The 26,779-nt window shown below is 39.9% G+C and overlaps 1 protein-coding gene across 3 annotated transcripts in view; it reads right to left on the bottom strand.

The window, feature by feature from the left end:
• RASA3 (RAS p21 protein activator 3) overlaps window positions 1-26,779 on the bottom strand; it is a 187,886-nt gene that overhangs the window by 83,982 nt on the left and 77,125 nt on the right. For all 3 annotated transcript variants that reach the window (XM_054822984.1, XM_054822995.1, XM_054822975.1), the window contains exons 2-3: window positions 13,020-13,137; window positions 1,665-1,768 (exon numbers count right to left, since the gene is read on the bottom strand). In XM_054822984.1, the coding sequence (XP_054678959.1) occupies window positions 1,665-1,768; window positions 13,020-13,096 (181 nt within the window). In that variant the 5' untranslated portion in view covers window positions 13,097-13,137. The remainder of the gene's footprint in view (window positions 1-1,664; window positions 1,769-13,019; window positions 13,138-26,779) is intronic.

Genomic DNA, 26,779 nt, shown 5'->3' with positions numbered 1-26,779 from the left:
CATCAGTATCGTAACACACCAGTCTGCCTGCCTATGGATTCTGCAACACATACAAAAGTCAACACTGCTGTTTCCTGAAGAGGTAGCGAAAAATAGAAACCCGATCAATCATTCAGGCATCCAAACAAAAGTCTCTTTATATCTTCTGCAAGTCCTTCTTTTCACGAACTGCTCCCAGTACCTTTAGGACAAGATTACTCTAGCAGCTCCTGAAGAATTACCCTCCAATGTCAGAGCTTGATTATTAAAACAGGAACACTGTTTTAATATGCACTTCTCTATCTGCAATTTCATGGGTCTGGCTTGTGTTAAGTGTTCAGAGACCCTTGTTCCAAGAGACGGAGTAAAGCCCTGAGCAAGAAAGATCCCAGTCCATGGCCTGTTCATGGGTCACTGCAGCTGCAGAAAACCAGTGACACACAGGAGATCAGATGAGGCAATTTCAACAATGAAAAACTCATCAGTTGAAAGAAAGGAGGTACTACTTTCAGGTTACAAGGGGAAACTACAGATTAGAGAGACCAAAAAGCTTTCCAAAAGCTCACTCAAAAGTCAGAAACTGACCCTGACCTCCCCAGGATGCCAGATTGCTAGATGCTGTACACACATGAGCTCAGTTAGGGACATAAAGAGAATGACGACCCAGTTTCCTAGCTCATATGTAAAATGTAAAACAGTAATTAAAGAAAAAACTAGTGACTGCATGATAAACTAGCGTACTGTAAAGATACATACTAAGAGATCTGCACCACCACCCCATGCACTTTAACAGAATGTATTTTACAGCATTATACAAACTGTTGCTCAGCATCAGACAACTTCCTCAGTACAAGCTCTGTCAAGACATACAGACCTCACTGATAGCTATAGTTATGTTATACTGGAATTAGAAAAATGGTAGTCATACATGACTTATTTCAAAAGTAAGAGATGAAAAACCAAAAAAAAAATCCAGACAGTTAAAATGACTTAAAGCGGAAACTGTTCCCCTCAATAACAACTAAGGTTTTACAATATTTTTAGCCCTGAAGAGATAAATGGAGTGTCATGCAACTTGCTGCAGGTGAAATGCATAGCAAATAACATCTGGAAAAGCAGAGGTCTTGCCCATGTCAAATAGGCACTGGAAGTCTTACAGAGCTATTCTGTAGGCAACAGCTTGCTCTGATACTCTGTGTAAAATTCTGTCATCATTGTACTGTGGGTACCTATGACCAGTAGCTATTAATCTGCATGTCATTAAGGTAGTCTTAGTTTAACAATACTGCATGCAGGTAAGTGTAATGAGCCCTGGAAAACTGCTAGACAGTGCAGTAACAAACAATGTTGCAAACACTTAAACAATGCTTTATTGCCTATTTCAGTTAAACTGCAGTCTGGATTTGCTATCATAACTGACAACATTTATCCCAGCCTTCTTCATAATATGCAATACTGAAGGCATTTTTGTCACTTGACAAAAAAGGGTGATTGGGGGTTGGAACTAGATGATCTTTAAGGTTCCCTCCAACCCAAACCATTCTATGATTCTATAATACTGAGCTGTACTTACCACTGTCATTGTCAGCCCTATCAAGACCTGAACTCTTAAGACTACATACAATCTAACAGTTAAAATCCAAGAGAAGTAAGCCATAAAGAAAATATAATTTATGAACACATACCTATGATGGAATCCCTTCGAAAAACATCTCTGTCAAAAATATAAAATGACAGATGGCGAAAGGTCCGAGGAATTTCACAGTAAAAGTCTTCTCCATAGAAGGGGCTGGATAAACAAAAAAACATACACATAAACACATACACACACACACACAAAAAAAAAAGAAATTAGTTTTGGTATCCTGGAGGAGCCAGCATGTTTGTTTATACTTCACACCCAGAACATCACTCTGGACTGTGATGGTCTTTCCCCCCCATGAATGTGCACCTTGAAGCACTGTTCTACTTTGACTCCTCCCAACTATCTTAAATGCCCACAGAATAAGATTTCTTAATGTGCAAAAAAGAACAGATAGTTATTTTTATCTGGAAAACAAGTGTCCCTAAACCAAGAGGGCAGAGACCACATTATTTGTTAACATACAGTGCCTTGAAGGGTGGAGAGAGGCCCCTGCTACCACACTATGCTTACAATAGACCATTACGACAGAGATTGCAAAAACACACACATGAACAGGATGAGCAAAACAGCGTGGTTCATGGCATATCTCTATATTTTTTTTAATGGATTTAGTTTATTTAAAATAAAATGCCTAGAGCTATTGCTTCTTTTCTTATCCTCCACAAAGTTTCTTATTTAAAGTCAGATTCAGTCAACTGATGGTAACTAGCCTTGGAGCTGGCATGATGGTTGTTACCTGATAGCACTGCATATCTGCCTATTTTTGCTTACTGGAATTGTATAGAATAAGTTCTTTTACAGTAAGACCAGATTTAAAAAAAGTAAATACTATCTCAGCATGAAAAACTCTTTAGAGACTGAAGGGGCTTTCTTTGGATCCTACCAATTTAAATGGGAAAAATCTCAGACACCTAATAGCAACCCTTTCAGTTTCTCTCTATCCAATTATATGGTTAAGGATTTACTCCTAAGAACTATAAGCACATATCAACATTATTTATTCATTGACCGGTCTACCATTTTACATAGACTTTTCATTCCAAGTCACTCATGCTTCAGTAGATCTAAATGAGTGCATGCAATTTGAGTCGTATGGACAAATACAGCAAGCACTGCAGATGTAGACTTAAAAATAAATCTAATTCCAACAGGCTGAAAGCCAGAAGATTTTTTCTTCCCCTTTTAAACACAGACCTCCTTATTGTCTTGGCTAAGCACAAAAAATGGGACAGAATTGTGCTGTAGCTTTAATCATTATCAAAGGCTTTGTATGTTAGAAAATTAGATATATGAAAAATTATTAACAGTTCCTTGCATTAACATTAAATATTTCAGCATTTTGTCAGGAGAGGTCATTCCCTTGGCTACTTTCCGGATATTTTACATCACCATACAATTTTGCTTGTATTTCTGCCTACAGCAAAAATACACTCCCCCAGAATGGCCACATTCACTCAAGAGCTAGCTGACCAGTCCCACTCAAAACACACAGGCACTGTAAATTAGCTAACCACTCTGTGTTTGAAGGGAATATGCCACATTAATTTCATGAAGTCCAGAGACATCACTCAATATTCAGTAATAAAATTATTTAAGTCACTGCTCCACCAGCCACATGGAAGAACATATTGGAAAAACAATGAAGCCCAAAGCATACCCACAGGTTAAACTTGCATGACTGAAATGGTTTCCCATTCTTTGAAATAAATGCATCCAGCCATAAGTTCTGGCAACCACGTGAGCCCCATTTGGTCATCCCTACTGTGAAGGCAGGGGAGAAAATCTAACAGCTGGAAATGGCAGCTGGTTTGACTGTTTGTCCCAACTGCCCCCTCCAATTCAGCACTCTTGGTTATGTCCTCTTTACCCATTCTGACGTTTTATTTGGAATCAAGAATTCAGCAGCCACTGCTCAGGCACAAAACACATGAGGTCTTTGGTACAAGCAGCTTCTACCAAACTGGGAACTGACTGTCCCTGCAGCCACACTTCTGCTGGCAGCCCCAAGGGCCTCATTTGGTACACATCACTTGGTGCAAGTTTTCACGCACAGGCTTAACCCAAGGGGGCTACACAAATGCATAAACATTGCCCAAATACCTAGTGCACTATACATGCAAAACACTTGCATCATTCCGAGCCCTAATACTCTGTTCAGCCATAAAATTGTCCTTTCTGCTGGAAGAACATGACAGATGAATTTACTCACTAATGACCTTAGAATGAAATGATACTTAATGAACTGTGGATTATATACCCAATCCTCTATCAAGAATACAAGGGAAGCTTCAGTATAGTGGAAGTCTAAAGGCAACATAAATACAAGTGAGACTTAGTTTAATTCAGCTCAGCTGATTCAGGGTGGAAAGAGCAGTGGAAGAGACAACAACTGGGGCTTTTGGCAAGTCCCCTATTAATGTTGTCACTGGTGGCGGTCAGGGGCAGAAGATAACTAAGACCACACCACAGCAAAACAAACACAAAATTCAGAAAAGTAGAGTGGACAACAGGAAGCATCTAATCCAATACACAGTATCAGAAAGAGACTGATTAACAGAAGAAATGCTATGAAGGCTGACTTAGCCATGCAGGGACCACATCTGGTCACCACTTTTAGGCACAAGGCTTATTAGCCTGAGCAGTGCCTGCTGGCTAGTACTCTGCACAGGATACATTATTTGCGGCTGCTGTCAAGAGAAGAGAAGCTTTGTTCTGCTCTTGGCTTTCCCCCTCCAAGATCTTGTACCCCTTGTAGATTCACAACCTCTCATCAGTCAGGTAACACCCCTGAGGTGCACTGTGTTCTTAATTAATATAAGCAAGCAGATTTCCAACACAAGTGCACTCACTCTGCACTAGATAATTAGCCAGCAAAATTTTAACTATAAGGATACACATCAAGATAAATCTGATATCCCTCTGCCCCAATCTTGTGTAGCTCTGAAGAAACAGTATCTTCTTTCTGAAGGAATCAAAAGTAACCACGCACATACTTCCAGCTTCCAGTTAAATATGTGCTTTTCCTCCATGTATCTCTTCAGAACAGTACTCGCTTTGTCTCCCACCCAGACCTGAAGAGCAAGAGGTCGCAGCAGTCAAACCCCATGATTTATTTCCCAAGCTAACTTATCTTGAGCGTGAGCCCCAGGGCTCCAGAATGGTTTTTCCAAAAGAACAGCTAAATCCCTCCTTCAGTGTCCCCTCTCTCCTAAAAGCCAGAATTGGTCTGATGGGGCTTCAGTGAGTACTTTTATTTTGACATAGCAATTAATAAAAAGCAGCAGCATCTGCCTACACAGCCCTCAGGAGTCTGACAAGATCATCCAAAACAAATAGTAGAACTAGCCTGGCTGAAAACTCAGGAATCTTTCAGAACCAAGCGAGTTCAGATTAAACTTCCAGGTTTTGAGTTCAGCTTTCCTTGTAGATAAACCAACCCTATGCTCAGGAGAAATTTTAATCGTTCAAAGAGGAGAAGAAATAATGAGGGCCCCCTCGCTCAATCTTGCAGCGTAGGCTGCGCATCAGTATGGTCACAATGGAAGGGCATGGACAAGACCAGTGCTATCATAATTCAGTTTCTCCTGTGCTTCAAATAAGTGATGGGATGTAACTGCTGAGAGAAGATCTTGCAAGGACAGAAACAGTGGACCTCCACTGTAAATGCAATTCAGCTCCTTCCAAGCAGAATATAAAAGCATTTTCAAACCTAGCTTCTTCAATAAAGACTACTAAATTTAGAAGAGTTTTACTAATTTCTTTTTAGTTTTGCTATCGCAGTGATGAGAAGAGTATCAGTGTAGCTATCAACTACGATTTAGATATGAAGTGGGATTTGTTCTGAAGTCACTCTCTCTTGTTTTCCTGAGGGGATTAGAAACTACTGAGAAAGAGCTGTACCAATTTTCAAATCCTTGCTCCAAGCTTTCAGGCATGCAAGGTCCCTCCTCAGGACACTTTCCTTAGGATGCTCTCACAGCTGTCATGACATAAGAGAGACAAAAAACCCACAAAAGTCAAGTAAAAGCATAAAGAATAGCGCAATGGATTTCAATCTTCAGGCATACTCTCCCCTCACCAAAAATTTGTTTGTTCTGAATGCTCACAGGAGCAGGAATACCAGGAAATCAGACCCAAAGAGTTCTCTCTAGGTATTGTTTCACTCACATACAGCTATCCAACTTAGAGGCCTTCCCATTTCAAGGTATCTATTTTTGAATCTCTTCTAATGTGTGTCTTGGATATTTTTAGGAGGAGACAGGGAAGGAGAAGAGAAACAAATTACTGTGTAGATCAAGTGGAATGAAAACAAATACGGAAAAAAATCCTCATTTCAAACATAAATGTGAACTTCTTCCCCTAGAAAAGGTTCAAAATTTGTTCTCTTTTACATGTTTTACTAAACTCCAGAAGCATACTTGCAGCTTTAATTTCATACCTTCAGATAACTAAAATCATCGCAAATAATATTAACAGAGAGGAAGAGACTTCATAAAACACATCTCAGTGTAGAAACGTTTATTTAGTTTCAGGCTGTGTTGCAAAACCTCATGCTTGTTTCTCAATACTTAGGATTCAGTAAAGCAGTTTTGTTTTTGTTTTGGCACCAGTACTTCAGTGGATGAAGTAAAAGAGTTGCATGCTGAATAATAATGAAACTCCTCAAACCAGAAGTCTTTGTGTATGGATTTTTTTTATTTAAACTGGTTTTGTGATTGAAAGTAAGGACTATTAACATGCCACAGACAACTCCACATCCTCTGACTATTTTAAAACGTTTAGAAATACTGGATTCATCCTGTTGCATGAACTGAAGACCAGAGTTCACATCACCATGTGAGCTGGAAGCAAAATCAGTCTGTACAAAGGAGTACACTTGTTTGTTTCTACTACTAAGGTTTTTCTACTACTTGGCTAATAAGTTTTATACTATGCTTTGCAGCGTACGTAAAGGGAGTGGGCTAGAGAAGAGAAGGTTTATTCAAAGCAGATGCAGCAAGCCAAATAAAATCTGAATACACTTCAGTCTCCTACTAGACACAGAGCTACAACACGACAGGCAAGAAAGACAGGCTCTGTAAGAGCCAAAGTCGGCAGATGTCATGGTAGCTTCCTTACACAATTTATTAAAAATACCTACTATTATATCTGAAGCACAGTTTTGGCAGAGGACACACAGCAGGAAGTATACAGCACACAAGGCAACATCTAAATCCAAGCATACCACTTATGCCCACTGTTAGAGTGCAGGCTGCAGTCTTTCAAGCATCCACCGAGCCTAAGCAAGTTTTTTCTTGTGTCACTGTGCAGAGACACCCAGATGGACACTGCTGTGTTATAGCCACAACCACCCCTACTGCACAGATGAAAAATAAAGCAGTGTGCATTTTCTCAGCCCTATGTTCAGAAGAGAGAGACAGACACACTAGCTATAGTTATCATCCTCACTTGACAGTTGCTGGTTTGGCTCAATGAGGCTTACAGGGATTATGATAACTTTAAGCAGCAGCCATTTGGCCCCTAGTCACCTCCTAAAATATTCTGTAAGATGACACACACAAACGACAGAAGTCACATTACAGCTGCATCTACATTTTTTTTTTTTTTTAATCACTCAGAGCAGCCTACAACACCAACAATTGTTATTCACATGGGTGGCTTTTCGTGTGGATAAACACTCTCATTCATAAACCCTGCCTTGGGTCTCAAGGTTCACTTCAATTCTCCTCCTTCCATTAAGTCTTGCTTCCCTTCCTGGCGACCTTCCCAGTTGTATTATTTCCCTACACAACCACACAGTCCTTGCCTTCAAAAATAACCCTGACCAGGCTGAAGTTTTACCAATACCCATCTTATCCCTTCCCCTTAAAGGCTTGGGGTGTTTTCAGAATTGAAGTCTATTGAAACTAAGAATTCAAGCCACGGTTAGATGCAGTCGAGTGCAGAAGATGGCAGACCGTAGCACAGACAGCACACCAAGGAACAAGCTGGGAACATGCTGGAGAGAAGCTACAGAACATGTAGACAGCAGAACATGCTACAGCATCCAGCTCAAGGCTTCTTTACTTAAGGCCTCCAGGCTGGGGAAAGCTGTTATTTCAAGGAGGTGACCTGGCAACTTTAAGAATATGGAAGGAGCTAATGGAACTAACTCGGATACAACAACTAATTTTGGCAACACTCCAACTGAGGGAAACAACTTTGTGTTTAATATTTGAGAAGTGGCCCGCATCCAAGATGTTATCGGAACCCAAGAGAAGTTTAGCTATGCAGCCATGAACTCCAAACACATGAAAATAAAGGGTTTAAGTGAGCCTAGAATTAAAAAATAACAATGTTAAATATGGCAGTAGAATTACTTAGAGGAAGTCCTGAGAGCTACTGAGTGAACCTGTTACCTGATTTAATGCTAAAACAGACACAGAAACCTCTTCTTAAAGAGAACACAGCCTTAACTATGAATTTACAGCACATTTCACTATACACTCACAAGCACACTGCAGACTTGTAGTTCTCACTGTTACCTTCACTGGAGACTAGCAAGAAAAAGACTGGGGGTGAGGAAAGTGCCTCTGGCTTCATTTGCTCTTTCATTCAGGCTTTGATCACTATGTTTAGCACGTGAAAAATTCCTCAGTGAAATAGTGGAGAACTAAATAATCACAGACTCAAGACGCTTGGCTCATCTCTCTAAAGCACACACTGCCGGCCATTTGATTCTTAACGTACAACAGTTTTTGCCTTTATTCATATCCTTGAAACAAATTTAGAGATGTCACATTCCTTCCATTCTTCACCTATGATTTGAGAAGCTGCCTTGATTTCCTGTTGCAGCTGACACTGCCCTTTAAGTGAATGGAAACATTTGATGCAAACAGCAAAGGCAAAGTCAGTCTTAATGCTAACAAGCCAAGAAAGTTTATCCTCAGGGAAGATCTGTAGCTAGGAACAAGTCCTGGATGGTGGAGCCTGAAGTTTGAAGCTACACATGGGGGAAGCTAAGTAGTTGGTTCAGCAAAGGAAATTAATAGGCAACATTCTTGTCAAGCTATCTACTACCAGCTCAGAACTAAAGAAAAGTTGTAGATCTGTGCATTTAAAAAAAAAATAATTCTCACATGTTCCTTAGGACATAAAATACATGAGTCCTTTCACCTACATCTCCACTAGGTTATATGGAACAGATCCAATTCTATTCAGTGCCTTTGTGGATGACTGTAATATAAATATTGAACAACAAATACAAAACAGAGAAGCATATTAAATCCTGGCTCTAACTGACCTCTTCCTCATATCTTATGACTTGCATGTGATCTTCTTAGAACTTACTAAAAGCTTGTGCCAAGGAGTTTATGAAAACAGTGCTGCTTGAAGAGTTCAAGATTCTCTTCCTGGGAACCTGGAAAGCTTGCACTGACCAACCCATGCGTTCACTGTGCTTGTCCAAAGATCCCCAGAGAAGTCGGATGACCCTGAACTGCCCCACATAAACAGTACTTTTGCATCGCTCTGTGGTTTCATAGAAAGGCCTGCCCATGTTATAACCCTTGACTTGTTTCAGTCAGACGCTACCAAGTTATCCTCACAGCAGCCCTCAAAATCTTCTAGCACATGGCAGCAGTGCCACCATCCAGTTTAATAGAAGCCAACAGAGGCTGGATGGCAGGAATTATTTAAGTTCCTGATTGTAATTTATGAGTCCCACCTGACTGCTGAACAGAGGAGCAGTCTGCTGCTCTCAGTTTTTGAGATGCAAACTTCGATAAAAAAGGGCATCAGGCTCACAGAGATTCTCTTCAGAGCGCTCGTAAGGGCACCAGACTGGGCAACAGGATGTGCTGGTTCAGTTCTTAGAGTTCTGAATGATTCATGCTTTGTGGGTTTAAGAGGTTACGGCTCTCGGCTGTCTTCTCATCCCTCTGCCACAGCCTGTTGCAGAGGATTAGGACAGAGCTCAGGGAGGTAACTTAACACTGTCCCAGTGTAAAACAGAGGAGATGATGAGTCAGAGCCTGAAGGCTCTGCCACAGATATCCCAAGCAAGCCAGAACTGGACATTCATCCAAGTCCCTCTGGGAAGGAGACAGAACTGCTTCCTCTCTGCCATTTGCTAGTTCTATTTAAGCTTTACATCAGAAGGCCTGCCTGGAAAAATAGACATTTCTGCAGTACTTAGTAGAAGCTTAATGAAGCTCAACTGAGTAAGAAAAAAAAGAAGAAGAAAAAAAAAGCAAGCACTCCTTGAATTCCCAAGTATGCAAGACAATGTTTCAGTGTGACTTTATAAACCTTTTAATGCAGATATGCTGGAAAAGATAGGCTTCTCCAGGACAAATCTGAATGAGAAGACATCATTTCAGAGTCAGTAGTGCTAGGGCTGCATACAAAACACTTTTCAATTCAGACAGTCACACAAAGGATCTTATTTTTCAAAAACTACATGAAAATCATTTTTTTGAGCTTACTGGAACATCAGGAAGTTACCAGTATGAGTGAAAATGCAGGTAATTCTTAAAACTTACTTTATAGCAAGCCCTGTGTCAGCCATGCAGCGACAGGAAGTAGAAAATAGGCATGAACAACAGAGCAGAGCCAGTGTTCTCCCCTTCAGACTACAGTCAAAGGCTGTGTCACCCACTTCAATGCCAGCCATGCAGATGTCTAGGCAGGATTCAATTATTTTAGTCATGCATTGGTCCAGCTTCATATCCCTGCTCCCATCTAACATCACATATCACATGATACCTCAGAAAAAGGGACCCAACACATGCTTCACTATTATGCTGGCAAGCGCCTGGTAAAGAAACCCAGTACATGAAAGCAGGTATTTCTCTGCTGCATACAAATTATGGGCCTTAGGGCACATAAGCCTCGCCTGCCCAATAATTCACGGTTACTCAACAAGCATTAAAGAATGTAACAGCATGACTGGCTCCTCAGCTATGTGCTCATCTCAGAGTCTTACAAAAAACAATAGGCGACAGCAGTATGGTCTGAAATAATTTGAAAAACATCTTCCTCTGGAAGTCTATGCACTTGTTTTTATGACTGTGTTTACATCTATTAAAGATTAAGTAGCTGTTTGAGTGTGCCTCACTAAGTAAGAACAATTCCTATTCACAGATTGGGAAGACATCCCAGTTTTACCATTCATGTATTTGGGAATTTTTTTTGTCTGCTTTTCTTTTATGCAACAGAAGAACAAGGACAGGGAAACATCTATATGGATAAATGCAAAATTCAGTTGACATCAATGTCTATAAGTGGATATTCAGGGCCTGTGAAGAAGCAAGTTTTTCAAAAATACTACTTGCAAATAGAAGCTCACAGAGGGAGAAGGAAGACTAGCACTTAAAACAGGAATTCACTGGGAGAAGAAACAACAACGAAGATGATCATCTTTAGTCAACCCTCAGATCAAAGAAAATAGGACTGTAAAGGAATTTCAAGAGGTCATCTGGTCCACCACTGTTCCAAAGCAGGAAGATCCATATTTTGGTCAGGACTGATTATATAGAAATTATTAAAAGCTTTCAGCAATAAATATGGAAAAACCAAGGCAATCTCCTCCAGTGCTTCAGAATCCTTAACAACAGGAAGATTTTTCTTCACAATAAACCTTAACCTAAAATTCATTCTCCACTGCAATTTAAGTCCATTATTACTTGCAATATCCATACTGGACATACAGAGCAATTCCCTCCCTCTTAAGTTTATTTTGGGGGTTCGTTGTTTGGGGTTTTTTGTTTTGATATTTAATATATTTACATGGTTATATCTACTCTCATCCCTCTTCTCTAGGCTAAACAATTCCAATCTTTTAAGCTTTCCTCATCGGTTATGTTTTTTTCCAGACCTCTGACCAATCAGTTGCTCTCCTCTGAATTCACCTCAATTAACAAAAAGAACTTAGCTCCACAGGAAACCAGAAACTTTCCAGTTCTGCACAGCCTCTGTGTACTTCTTCAGCCTCTGTGTACCTCTTCAGCTTTATAATGATATCTAAAGACAGATGGAATTTTTTTCCACTGAATGATTTACACTTGTTGCTTATTCCTCTACTAAGAGTTCATTTTCTCAATAGACTACTACTTGGATTAGCTCAAGGAAATTACATCAACTATTCTTATACATCCCCACTCCTCACCTTCCATTTCCCTGCAAAGCACTAATGATCATCCAGCAAAAAAACACCACTGTGCAACTTCTAGTTGTGACCAGGAGGGTTAGAGTTGGTTGACCCAGGTATTAATTGAAATGAGTTACAAAGTAATTTTTACACTTTTAGAGAAACAACCAGTTCAGGGACACTGCATGTCAGTTAGTGTTAAAGGCACATACAGCTCAGTCTGCTTTTTCACTTTTTTTTAAATATAGTACACTACAGACAGAAAAGTGTTAGCATCATAATTCAAAAACACTCTAATTATGTTTAGCCAATCTAAATGCCTCAAGACACAAAAGTCTCCATTATGGACCCCAGTACAGTATATCAGAATACAAGATGAGGAATAAAGACTAAAAGATGACAAAAAATTATGCGAGAGAACAACTGAAGTGACTTAAGGGAATAAATCCCACTTCAGGCTACTCAGACTCACATTCTTAAATGTGTTAGGTACTTCTGAGGGGTTGGGGGTGGGGTCTAGAGCCATTTCCCAAAGTAAATTATTCACAATAACAAGACAAAGAGCAAATTCCTAACTGCTTAACTCAACCCTCACTCTTTTCTCACTTTATATGTTAAGGTAAAAATTATAAACTTTAACTCCAAAAAAAGGCTCACTTGCCAGAGTATACATATATGCCCAGCCTTGTTCCCTTTATTTTTTTTTTTTATGTTTGGGGATTTCCAGGAGAAAGCATTTTAACTTTTGCTACATGCTTTTCGTTCTGTTTCATTCTACATTTAGCTTTTACAATCTCACAGGAAGTGTCCAAGGTAATCAGACAGGCATCTTATTTTCAAACCCCTCCTTTCAGTTGCAGCCTCATGACAGAAGAAAAAAACCCACCCCTAACTCCACCCATTAGGGTAACTAGACCAATGCAAAATTCTAGATAGACAGACACAAAATGGAGTTCAATGCTCCCTCGTAAGTTGAGTTCCAAAAAGCTTAGGGAAGTTCAAAACAAATATTGTAGAAAGAAAGGAGTACTGGCTATACAATCTTAGGAAAATAGTTAATATGGCTTGCCTTGGTGAAGACATTTTCCCATATACACAGATAGGAATCGTGACATCAGTAGTTCTACCACTAATGTTCTTAAAACTGGAAGAAGGATCATATTCATCCTCTCTCCTCCCCCAAAAAAGTACCTTTGGAACATTAAACAAACATAGTAAGCAGAGAATGAGAAGAATTAACACAACATGTATACATGTATTTGTTACCATAATGACTTCTCCACTATTTTGGTCCTGAAAACCTCCTCCTGGTCCAGGTTTACAGTACAGTAGCAATCCCTCATCTTGTTTGGCCCCGGATATGTAGGAAGATTTTTGGCTTCGCCTAAAGACAAGAAAGAAAAAAACCCAGAGGGTTTACATATTAAAATGTTATCTATAAATTAGTCATCTGTCAACTAACGCAGTGTCAGCAACATGGCTAAAACACAGTATTACGTTGTATTTTATTTTGTATGTTAAGTCTCTATTAAACTCAGGAGCAGTATTCTGTTTCCAAGGCAGCAGCTCCTGACAGTCACTGAGTTTAGAACTCAGCAGTAGCCAGCAACAACTCAACCATCTGTTGCATCTGATTTATTCAGATGTATTTGGGTGTGTTTAGGTTTTGACCAGTCCTCCCGTAAGATACCAGGAACACAATAAAACATGGTAATAAAGCTTTCTGATATAGCCCACTGATTTTATCCTAAAGGCATTACCAGAACCCAGCAAATTAGGACTGACCCCCAGCTCCACCACTCTCCACAGAAGTGGAGATGGAAAACAGTTACTTTAGTTACAGCCAACAGCCTTACACCACACACTGGACTTCAAAGCACTTTGATGAGGTAATTAGCACTTGTGAGGCTGCCTAAGGTCCTCCCACAAAGGTACCGCGCAAGTCATGAATATTCTTCATAATAAACATTTGTTTCAAAACTGCAACAAGAAACATGTATGTCTGTATCCTATATTTAACCAAAAAAAAGAGAAAGTAAAAGAAAAAAAAAGAGACAGGATTGAGGAACTAAGGGTAACCAAGAGACTACAAAACACAAGAGCATAAACCAAAAATAAAATCACAGCTTTCCCCTCTACATATCCATTAATAACCAAAGCTGAGCACTAGATTTCCTTGGCAGACTGATAGAATAAAAACTCTGACAGGAAGCTGGGCAGTGGTCCTTATGGCTTTGCTAAAGCACCTTAGCACTACATGGATGAGTGAAACACAGGTTTGTTTGCTAGTAGAGAAGGGAACTCTAAACGACGGTAACAAATATAACTTTTTATCAGATGTCTGCAGCTAAGCTGAAGTGCATTTTACTAGACACATGCCTTTCCCAGTCTCCAGCTCCCAAATAGCTTTCTACTATTAACAGAATCATCTTGCTTCTTTCAACCCTATCTTCAGTAAAGACATACTTTTTCCTTTCTGCAGATTTGTTCAACAGCACTCTGATGCATGTGCACGTAAGTACTGAAGAACTACAGCAAGGAAAGATTAAGTCAACCTGCATCCTTGGCTTTAAAGGAGAAGCATAAAGTGACACAGAACTCCACATCTTCCTGCCTGTGACCTGTTTCTGGTACACTGTTCACACACATTTGCTAACTGACTCATGATGTGCCCTTGGAAATGCCACGCATCCACACTTCTCACAAATGACCTGTATATGGCTGATCATACATGCATACGTTTTCTAAAGCTAACCATAGAATATATTAAAAGGCAGTGAAAAGGGACATGAAAACATTGTTTCAGATAGTAATGCCACACTTCAGAGTTCTTCTGAGTAAGTTTGCTCTCTCAGCTCAGCTGATGCAACTTGAGAGCATTCTTCCCACTTCCTTCAAAGTTGTGAGACATTGTATTAAAAAAAGCTGTTTCCCCTGTAATTCAAAGGTGTGACTGGAACATCTGTCGGCACGCCCAATGTGGCTTTAAACTAAACTGAAGTGTTAGCAACAGTTTAACTGCAGCCACTCTAGCCAAAAATATATTGATTATTGATGGCTTGCTCAGCCAGCATTGAAGTCTATTCTGCCATGGTAAATCTCCAACTTTTAGTCTTGTTAGTTTGAGTTCAGAGAAGTTACAAATCTAATGTATTAGCCTCACACAGGCTAAGGTCTCCGAGTTTGTCTCCTCTCCCCAAGTCCTGACCATCCAAATTTCTCTCATCTATTCTCATATTAAAGTCACGTGAAGTCAGCCTCTCTTCTGGATGACTGGGTAAAGTTCCCCAGAGAGAGCGAGCATGTGTGTCAACAGGAAGAGTTTCAATAGCAGAACGATAAGGAAGTCTTCCTCTGGGGCTGGCACACTATTCTCATGGTTCTTCCAAGAGAACAGGACAAATTTTTTCAAGTTCAAAATTAAACCAAAAAAATATGCAGTATCCCTTTTTTCGCACTCTTCTACTTCCTACTTCAACACGAACACACACACATGAAACCAATTCTGGATTTTGTGATCTCAAATTCCAGTCTTCTGAAGTGCACAACATTCACTTAAGTGCTTAAAATTAATACTTAGTGATGCCAGAGTAGTCTGTAAGAACTCTATTTTGAAAACTCAGCTCTCTTCATTGTTAAAAGACTTACAGTAGAAAACCCCATAGCATTGAAACCTAAATGCAATGCAAAGGAAGACACCGTTTAGCATCACCGGAAAATGACTGCCTGCACAGTCTGTACAGCAAATTAAAGCTTACCACCATCACAGTATTAGAAAGTGGGGCACAGAGTGAAGATAGAGGGAGAAGACATTTTACAGTAATTTCTTTCTTCAAACTGGAAAAAGGCCCTGAAAAACTACTGACACTAGAACAAGGGATTAATAGAACAACCCAATATATTAATCATGTTACTGACTTGAGGTGGAGCTTACAAAAAAAAAAAAAAAAAAGAAAAAGAAAAAACCCACAATGGTTTCTTCCTAATGCTGGCAGCAGCCAATGGCTCTTTAGATTCCTCCAGCACTGAGCAGTTGAGAAAGAAAAATTTGTCAAGCTTTCAAGCATAGCTAAAGACTCAGCTCTCTAGCCAGACATTTTATGTCAACAAATGAGCTCTATTAGAGCTTCAGTTGCTCTTCAGACTCCTCCAAGACAAAAACGTTCCCTCTGTGGCACTGTTTTGCCATCTATAATGAAGCTGAACAATTTGCTCAGTAGTTTTTTGGTTCTCCGACTACTGAAATGAAAAAAGAAAGCTCAGAACACTTGACACAGTCATGCACCATTTCCATATTCTCAATATCCTGAGCTGATGAGATCATTTAATTTGGGCAAGAATTAACCTATCTATATAAAAGAGGCATCTTCATCAATTGTATTTTCAAGACACAGCTCTGCTTCCCCCCCCCCCCCCCTTCATATTTGGGAAGTAGTTGTATGTTGGAGACTTTGGAGAAGGTTTGCAGACAAAAGGTCAATACACTCACCTTTAAAACCTTCAGTTTTCCACTTCCACTAAGAAGAAACAGAATATTTCCTAAGATGTCTAAGACCTTGACAATTTAAAATCCGTAAGTACTTTGTTCATAGCGTAAGGCTTCCATTTGGAGCCATAGGGGCAGAATAATTGGTTCAAGTTTGCAACAGCTTTTCTCTCTATCCCTGCACTTCTAATATACGTGGTCCTAATTTAACTGTGTGATGCACTCAATTTACCACTAAGTACTTAAACCTAGCAAAGCTAATTTTAGCTACGGAAAATTTATCATTAGGTATTTTGGACAAGTCTTAAAAAATAGACTACACAATTCTGAATACCTCACTGACTTGCTGTCTTCTCCCCACGAATACTAGGTTACTGCAGTTTAAAAATGGACTACCGTGGCAGCACAGATAGATAGGTTAGCTTGACCTAGGCAGAGAGAACATAAGAGGCTGAAAAAAAAAAGAAGAGGAAGGAAAAACTCAAAATCGTATTTATCTCCCTTGTTCCTTCCAATGTTATACATTGCTGCCCTGCTAAGACACTGGCAATAAAAGGGAAGCAAGAAAAAAGGGCTCTCCTGCATATATGGCAGATAAGAGCACTGCTTAGATGCTTGGGAACATAACTGGTATAAGCAAGAAAAACTTCGAAGATGTTTCTAGGAATAAACAAATATATACGTACATGTATACATTTCCTTAAGGTTTTGCCACCTTTTTTGAAGCATCTCCTATTTTTAATTGAATTTATGTACTTGGTATTATGTCATCTTTGATTCGACATATTTCTCCAGGTGCAATTTTCTGAAAAGCAGAGAATGCAGGACAGCCAGGCCTTATTTCTATCTTTTAGAAAAAATTTGCTGCTCCTGTGCTTCTAAGCATTGGGTCGCCAGCACACATCTGCCAATCTGAGCCCATTAAGGAAGACTTTATAATGTGTCAACAAATGTAGCTTTCTGCCTTCTAGCAGCAACATATTTGATTTTATCAAGATGGCATGGGAGAATCATCTCCCAAACTATTTCAGAAAACAAGCAAACAAAAACCTACCCCCAAAAAATAAACCAAATAAAAGCAGCTGAGCTTTCAATGCCACAGCATTTGACTTCAGGGAGCTAGCTGAAAGACTTGAGTACAGAAACAAAATACCTAAAATCTGAAAAGGGCAACATATCCAAACCAACAACAATCCACTTTGTTTCTACCATATTCAGGAAAACACTCTCCAAAGCAGCTCGTAGGCAAGCATGTCAAGAACAAAAACAGAGCAGCAACATATGCCAAGAATGGAAAGCTGCTTCTGCTCTCCCTTAAGCTCTCTATACCAGTACAGATGCTGGAATCTGAAAAAAATAATCTCAACCACTCCTTTCAAGTTTTCTTTCTTCTGAAAAAGCATTATTCCTTCAAAATCGATAGATCAAGTAAAAACAGAAAAAGGAAAATATGTGTACACACACAGCTCCAATTCTCTATCAAAATTTATGCTTAAGAAGCCCCTCATGCACAAAACCCAGCACATATGTAAAATATAAAGATGCCAGCAAGTTTACAATCAATACTAAAAGTAATTTTAATTAAAACAGAAATATAATACCACTCAATGTTGATTAAAACTTGCCAAAAGAGAAGCACATTAACTTTTGTGTCTATGCATTAATTCAAACTGATCAGAAACAGTTGCATTAATGTTGAATGTTGAGAAAGCAGGTCATTTTTTGCAAGGTGTGCTTTTTGGGGGTGAGGGGAAGGGTATGATTGCAATACCGCAAGAGAGAGATATTGAAAAAATAATCCCTTTTAATATTAACATGATCACAGTTAGAAGACTTCTGTTCACATCAGAAACCAATTTTGTTACTAAACAGTCAATGTGATAATTATGTGAAATTAACATAATGTTTGAAAGCAGAATATACAGTTATATTTGTATATAAATCCTACACGTAATTATTCTGTGCGTACCTCTCAGAACAGAAAGTTTCAATTTGTTTTTGCCTTTCAAAATAGGAAAAAGCAATAAAAAAAAAATTTGAAGTTCCAAGAACTGGTGTACCCAGTGTGCAACTATGGAGTTATGTAAGTAGCTTAGTATTCTTGTGTACTTTTGTAGTGACCTAAAAACAATAAATGCTTTTTAAGCAATATAAGCCAAATGTCAAAAATGTTCTCTCCCCTCCACCTATATATATAGGTCACACAGCCTCAAAATAAGGAAAACACATGAAATTCATAAATATCAAGAAAATTGATATATTAAAAAAATGAGATTTCTTTTAAAACAGATGTGGCTAGAAACGCTATTTGTCCAACAATCTCTCTTTGCTTTAACCGTAGGTATTTATGTTTGCATACATACACACACTTTGCTCTCATGGAGAGCCAGATTGCATTTGATTTCTAAACCAGGTCAAAAACAGCCATCTGTGAACAGATTTTGATGATCTGGAAAATGAGATTTTTAGATGACCTGTTCTTAATCTAAGCCTTTGCCTGCCAGCCTCTTTCCACGTGAAATGTTCATCACATTAGATGACCCAGGGAAAGCACTCAACAAAAAAATACTGATGACCTGGGCTTAGCAACAACCCCAGAGCAACCTGATACCACAGCGAGGGCTGCTTCAGCAAGTAACCAGCAAGGAAACAAAGCACACTACATTAATTACAACTTTTTAGACAAGAGCATTACGTGGAAACTCTCGTGGCTTAGGGGCAATAAGCAGCATCAACCCCAAATCCTTTCGCACTAAACTGAAGACCACCACCAGCTGATATCTCTGTGCCAAAAACTATTTATATGTACTTAGACCCAGTACTTATAGTGGAGCTTTACTGCCTTCACAGCCTAGTGACAGGAACATTTGGCATCCATTAAAATCCCTTCTGCACAATCCACTTCACCAGTACACACAGTACCGTACTACTACACTACCACCCTTTCCCCTCACATGATTAAACTTATTCTATACCAGTTATGAACCTTCATATAGATCCTCCTCTACTCCGAAACTTGTTCTGAGACAGCAAATGACAGGCCCTTCTGTCAGCTGTAACAATAGGTAAGCCTAATAGAGCTATAGCCCCCATGGTGGACAGACTCAAGCCTATCACTCAGAATGGCTGGTAGCCAAATTCCCTCTTTCCCCCTTCCCTCTGCATGAGCAGACATCCCAGTTCTCCTTTTGCAGCCCTGAAGGTTCAATAAACCGTCCAAATATCTTGCTTTTACTGATCTGGACATAACAGAAGCAGCTGAGAGTATTTTCACTAGAGAGCAATAAGAAGCTGCAGGCTGATAGCCTTACTTTTCTTGTAAGAAGCAACGAACACCGAGGAGGCTCAAAAGATCTTGTCGTGATCTCAAGTACTTAAGTGCTCACAGCACAAGGGCTGTTAATCAGATCCTAGGGCTGGTAGGAAAGAGGTCTATACAGCAAGTTCCATGAGAGCTACTTGCAAAATTACGATTTTAGTTTGTACAAGAGGAGAAGCATAATTCTCCTCAACTCATTAATGTAACTGGTTGCATGCTACTTGCCAATATCGTGGTCTAACAGCAGGAATCTGGTTTCTCTAAAGATTCCCTTAGGATGGTAACTTAATCCCACAAAATAAAAACTGTACAGTCCAGCTGCTTTGTAACAAGACTGAAGCTATTTTGTGTAAAAGGACACTTTGAAGAGATCATTTTAAAGTAAGATACTGCCAGGAAAAAGGTGTTCTCAAGGAGTTTTCATTCAAATTCAGGTTTCCTGTGGCACTCTGGGGTTAGCATTCCAAGTTTCTTTGATGTGACTTTCTTGTAATTCTGCAGTAAAAAAAATGATGAATTAACCAAACTGCCTCTTTATCTGTGTTGATATAATGCTAGACTCAGCTCCCCATGTACTATTTTTCAATCCAGCTTACATTTTGAAGATGATATCAAGACACATCTCATGCAACTTCCCAGCTGCATTTGATAGAGGCTTTTGAGGTTTTTCCTACCAGTTTCAGTAAAGTAGTAAGGACTGGCTACAGGTTGTTCTGTGCCTCTGAATTGTGACCTTCGTTTAGACTGGTGGCTTGTGCAGCTTTTTGCAGTTTTTTGTTGTTGTTTGAGGTGGGGTTTGGGGGTGTGTGTGTTTGGTTGTTTGTTGTTATTGTTTTTTAAAAAAGAACACCAACTTCCTAAAGTTATAAAAAACCTTGTCTCAGCAAAGTTTAAGTCACTGAACATCTGTTGTGGGAGGCCATGAGGGAGAGAGAAGACTCAGGCTGCAGGAGGGGCAGAGTAGCTGAGAGGAAGTAACTTTAAACAGGCTATTCCATCATGGAGCTGTGCTGGGCAAACAGCAAGCAAGTTCAGCTATTTTTAGAAGAACAGTATGAGACAGGAAATACAAGCCAATGATTTACAACATCAAACACGATGTGACCAAAATCCAATAACAATTGAACTGCTCCCTTTTGAGAGTTTTTGTACTTTAGGATAATTTAAGATAGTTGCTCTATAATAAGGAGCCTAGTCATTGCCAAAGAACAAAAGTAGTCTTCTCAAAAAACATCAGCATAAGCAAAAAAGGAGTTTCTGTGAAAGTACGTACCTATTTTTACCTGTTTTCATTTATATTATTCACACACAAACCCAAAAGCCAGGTGGCCAAAAAAAAAATTATCTATGTACATCCCATTTTTTCTTGTAGATGAAAAAAACTATAATTGCATGAAAAAAACCAACAACCAAGTAATGAAAAAGGAATGATGCCCTCTCTTTTCCAGGACATTAATCACTTCTATCACAAGTGACACTAAAAACTTTAACATGAAAAATACAAATCTGCTAAAGGTTGTGTTTTGCTTAGGTTAAAAACTAGTAACAAAAGGAGTGATTGCTGAAAAGTTGAAGCTTTACCGGCAATGTTAAGAAACCATCACTGTTTCCTCTAATGATTCTGTTGTCCACAATAGCTCCTGCTTTAGAATTACTTCTTTAGAAATGTCTTCACTAACCAGAGTTTCACAAGATCAAGTTTATTTCAAGTTCAGTTTGGCCCTTTGGCCCCACAGTGTTCAAAACAAAAAAAAACCCCCAAACCCCTAGCTATTGAGAAACAGGGTGACTCAAAGCACAGCAGTTCAAGGCAATCTTGAAAATCACCTAAGATTTAGGAATTAACTGAGCAGAGTGTCTTCCTCCATATTCAGAACACTCTTCCTATTACAAAATTAATCATCATGAGGGAGAGAAAAATGTTTCTAAATCCCCTCAATTTGCTGCACTTTAGCCTTTCTTCAAAAACAGTGAAAACAGGTACCTTCCTACAAGACCAAATTCATTTTTCCATGTAAAGTTCCAAACTGAAACATCCTCCTCCAAACTTGCAGTAATTAGCAGCTTCCCTTAAACCAAGTAACAGGCAAGACTACAACTACTTCGAACTTGACAGTCTCGACATTTCATTAGTCCACATATTCCTCATGTGTTCCTTCATACACAAAGAGCATCGTATGTACTAAGGAACAATGTAATAGGAAATCCTTTAAGAAAAGTTTGAACATAACCAGTTCTCAGACTATGTGCTCACAAACGGTTTTTGAATGAAAACATTAATTTAAGGAAACTCCTAACTTTCTAGTTGCGGTCTCAGGCAGCTGACAAATGCTATGTTGCAAACACGCCTCTAATGAACAGAATGCTCAGATTGGGACATTACTGAAATCATTCACATTTACTTTGCTTTAGTTACTGGATCTTCATTTACAAAGCACTTTTTCCAGTAGAGTGAAACAAAAATAAATCCCACTTGCTCATTCCTAAGGTTGGTGCCTTATATGATCTATAGGTGACTTTTCCATGCTGGTGGACTTTAAAAACATTTTAAATTATTTCAGAGGAAGATTTATTTTACTGTTGAATAGCCTGTATTGCACAGATGCATGCTGACAACGCACAAGGCTTTACACAGATGCTGCTGATTTCTTGTTGCTAGCTTGCAGTCCCATTAATTGAACAAAACCAATCACATCTCTCCTTATGACATTTTAAGATGCTTGGAAGTATTTGAGCTTGACTAACAAAGCAATCACTTGCCAGTTGCAGTGCTGTGCAATTAAACTCTTAAGACTGCAAATGAGCAAGGATACACTGCAACTGATCTACAGACTTACCGATTTCTTTGTGGAGAGAAAGAGCACAACATGCCTCTACTCTGATGCCCAGACTGCCCTAACTGCTGCCACCACACAGTTTGCCACAAGAATTTCTAGAAGTAGCTACAGAACATTCACACATTGACAGAACTGGACATCACCATCCAAGATCCTAAACATTCAATTTGCCATGTCCATGGGCTTACTAAAGAATTATTTTTTTAAAACACATCAACACAGGATTCCTGACTCATTGCTAAAGGAAGTTTTTCAATTAGAAAATATAGTTGTAGACAAACTGACCTAGGTATAGGGAGGAAAGGACAACGTCAGCTACGACTGTCTTCTGCATTTGCTCTCTGCAGACTTCTGAATGCTCTGCCATGCTGAGCTGTCACCTCCACTCAGTCACTCTGCAAGCCCACCACCACAGTTCCACTAGGTCTTATGGGGCTCAGCAGAGAAACATGGTACAAGTCCTTTTGCCCTTTGCATGAAGATAAAGTATATTGACATAGATTCAGGTAATAACTTATCTCCAAAGTGCGAGCATTTCTATGTAATTCTATCTGCTCAGTTTCTTAATTTTTTCTTGTTTTCAAAAGAACAGAAGTGTTTTTCATACTCAAATATTAAGTATACTTCAAGAAAAATGGGTATATTTTGGTACGACTTTATGAAAGTACCTTTTCTTCACACATCAGAACCAGCTAAAAGCTCTCTTTCAAAACAAGCTATGCCATCCCACCTTATGAGAACAATATATACAACATTCAGCTAATCTCTTCGTATTTTCAGATTCCAATTTAGCATTGTTATTATATATACATTATTTATTCATTTAATCAGTGTTCTCCCTGGGTTCTTGTACGGAATATTCCTTCCCCCTCTCCGGTTAGTGCTTGTTCAACAACCTCTAATGTTAAAGTGCTGCTTTAACAAAGTCAATAGCAGTTAGACTGCTCGACTGGCTGGCTGAGCTATATTGCCCAAGCTATATTTCTATCCTCCCAAGGCACCTTTGCTGAGTCAAAAGGCAACCAAAGATTTCTTCACAAGGAGAAAGAGGAGATGATGTTAGAGGAACACACTGATGACCAGAAACAGTGTTTAGTAAGAGAAGTTCTAAGAACATCCTATAATATTTTCAGACTTGTTAACAGCAGAATGTGGTGGGTTGACCCTGGCTGGAGGCCAGGTGCCCACCAGAGCCGCTCTCTCACTCCCCTCATTCACTAAACAGGGGAGAAAAGGCATAACGAAATGCTTGCAGGTCGAGATAAGGACAGGGAGAGATCACTCACTAATTATCGTCACGAGCAAAACAGACCAAACTCAGAGAGGGAATTCATCTAATTTATTACTAGGCAAAACAGAGTAGAGGAATGAGAAAATAAAATCAACTCTTAAAACACTTCCCCCCACCCCTCCCATCTTCCCGGGCTCAACTTCACCCCCGGCTTCAACCTTCCCCCCCCCTCAGCGGCACAGGGGGACGGGGAGTGGGGGTTACGGTCAGTTCATCTCACGGTGTTTCTGCCGCTTCTTCATCCTCAGGGGGAGGACTCCTCTCATCGTTCCCCTGCTCCAGCATGGAGTCCCTCTCACGGGGTGCAGACCTTCAGGAGCAAACTGCTCCAGCGTGGGGTCCCCCACGGGGTCACAAGTCCTGCCAGCAAACCTGCCCTGGCGTGGGCTCCCCTCTTCATGGGTCCACCGGTCCGGCCTGGAACTTGCTCCAGCGTGGGCTTCCCACAGGCCGCAGCCTCCTTCAGGTGTCTCCACCTGCTCCAGCGTGGGGTCCTCCACGGGCTGCAGGTGGAATCGCTACACCCCCTCATCCTTCCTCCATGGGCTGCAGGGGGACAGCCTGCTTCACCATGGCCTTCACCACGGGCTGCAGGGGGATCTCTGCTCCGGCGCCTGGAGCTCCTCCTCCCCCTCCATCTGCACTGACCTTGGTGTCTGCAGAGTTTCTTACATCTTCTCACTCCTCTCTCCGGCTGCAAAAGCTCTCTCCCTAAGTGTTTTTCTTCTTCTTAAATATGTTATCACAGAGGCGCTGATTGGCTTGGCCTTGGCCAGCGGCGGGTCCGTCTTAGAGCCGGCTGGCATTGGCTCTATCAGACACAGGGGGAGCTTCTAGCAGCTTCTCACAGAAGCCACCCCTGTAGCCCCCCCGCCACCAAAACCCTGCCACGCAAACCCAACACACAGAATAACATAGGAACAGCTAACTAGTATATGTGACAAGGAAAGTAAAGAAGTACTGAAGAAATGAAGAAACAATTTTGGACCTAAATCAGCTGCTTCATTCTGGAGTGAGGGGGAAAAAAAGAAATAAAATTGTTTCTTTCAGTTTCATAAAAAATTGAAAAGTATTATTAAGCTTCTTTGCCTATGAGTTACAGCGTAATAGTAATGTTTCCCCTTTCCCAGCGTCCATTCTCCACAGTGCTGAAGTCCATGCAAGTCTGAAATACATGCATATGAATAGACTTAAGCATAAATCTATGAAAGCTTCCGAGTTGCAAGCTGACAGTGTACCTGATTATTTTTAAATATGAGCTGTAAGGTTCTACCCACAAATCTAAGGCAGTATACAGGACTGACTGACCAGTGTTGAACAAAACAAACTGTAAAAAACAAGCGAGAAATCCCCCATCCAAGCTCCCAGTCTTCTGAGATGTGGCAGCTGGGGGAAGAATCATTCAAGCAAATGAAGTTCACATGCATGAAGGAATACCTAAGCATTCACTTGTTCTTGCTTGACCTAAAGTCACAGGGTCAGGTCCCCATCTCAGTATACAAGCTGATTTACTTCGGCTAAAGCTTTAACCCAACACACTCATCTCTGCACCAAAGAAGTAACTGTCAAAATCCAGGGTCATGTTGTCTTCCAGAGGAAGCAAATATAGTAGGAGCAAATGAACTTCAAGGAAACACAGGTCTCTTATTTCAGTGGTTATTCTTATAGAAGTGGGAGCAAGATTCAAAAATAAATTTTGTTTGTAGGTAGTCATCCAGAGGCTGAGCATTTCTCAAAACTCCCAATGATTTTTGGAAGCTGGGCATTCCCTACGAGCTGCTCATCCACACCCACAAAGTTCACCCAAAGTTGAATTTTTAATGTCTGTTTAGACACTACATGAATCTATCTCATACAGAATGAAAGGAAAACTAACAATCTGAACTAATACTTATAACAGTTGTGAGTGACTTATATCTGTAAGAATCAGCCAAAAAATGGAGACAGAACCAGACCACCACAAAAAGCTTCACAAAAACACCCCACTCTTTGAACTTCCTACAGATAATCTCATTTTCTACCCTACTGGTCTGCACCTTCATCTACTTTATGAGCATTATCCTACCAGAACACTGTTAACAACTTACAAGATGGAAAATAATGCTGTTCAAAAGAGCCAGAATCAAAGTTTAACATGGAACATTAATTCATCTTTCCTTCTACTCAAGCTTTCATCTATAAACTACGATAGTGCTTATAACCATTTATTTCAGCAACTTGCAATCCTCCACCCTGTCATAACCCTGACTCTCTCAAGGCACAAACCAGATGTTGCTCGTTATTCATACGATTCAACATTCTGTACAATTTAGGTGCCTGCATTAGCTCCTACTGTTCGCGCAGACTCATGTGTGAGAGGAGTTGAGGCATGAATGTAACTGTTTTTCTGAATCATAATTTGAAAGAGTTCTTCTCGCTGCCCATTGACTGGATAGGGAGCCTAGCCAGCTAACATCAGTGTCTGGGTTAAGTGTTCACAGCCACAAAGTACGTATTTTCCCCTCTCTCCTCCTACTTCTGATCTAGTCACCTCATATGGCTAATCTTTCAGGCTGCTATTTCCCACAATGAACCATCACCCCTAAATCTTCTAGTACCAAGATAAAGAACCTCAAGAGCCTTCGTAACAACATATCGCACAGTAAGTACTGGAAACTGCCACTGTCCTAATGTTGTTTGAACCCTCCATCAGATCTTGACTCCATCAAACATTTCCAGGTACAGATAATTCTGCAAGGAGAGTTTTTGCACCAAAAATTTCAAGTTCGATTCAAGTATCATGATACGAGGCTCTGTTAGTAATTTTTGTTATTAACACTGTTTTTTTTAAATTTGTTTGACAAAGTTCAAGCTACCACCACAATTGCAATGTATTTTTTGTTCTTAACAGCATAATGAAGGAAGCCCAAGTCTAAGCTAGATGTATTTCAGCGCACTGAGCTACTTTAAATTCACCTGCCTTATAGTCAATTCCTTCCTAGTGCCAAGAGTCCTGAATTTAATATGCTAATTTAATGTGGGACTCCAATAATCTATCAGTTACCATGACTATAAAACATTTTTACATTTTTCAATATAATGATGCTTCTGAAC

This window comes from Grus americana, chromosome 1 (assembly GCF_028858705.1).
Source record: "Grus americana isolate bGruAme1 chromosome 1, bGruAme1.mat, whole genome shotgun sequence".
NCBI classification, from domain to species: Eukaryota; Metazoa; Chordata; class Aves; order Gruiformes; family Gruidae; genus Grus; species Grus americana.
The sequence above is the reverse complement of the archived record's forward strand: the minus strand, read 5'-3'. Positions and strand labels throughout refer to the sequence as shown.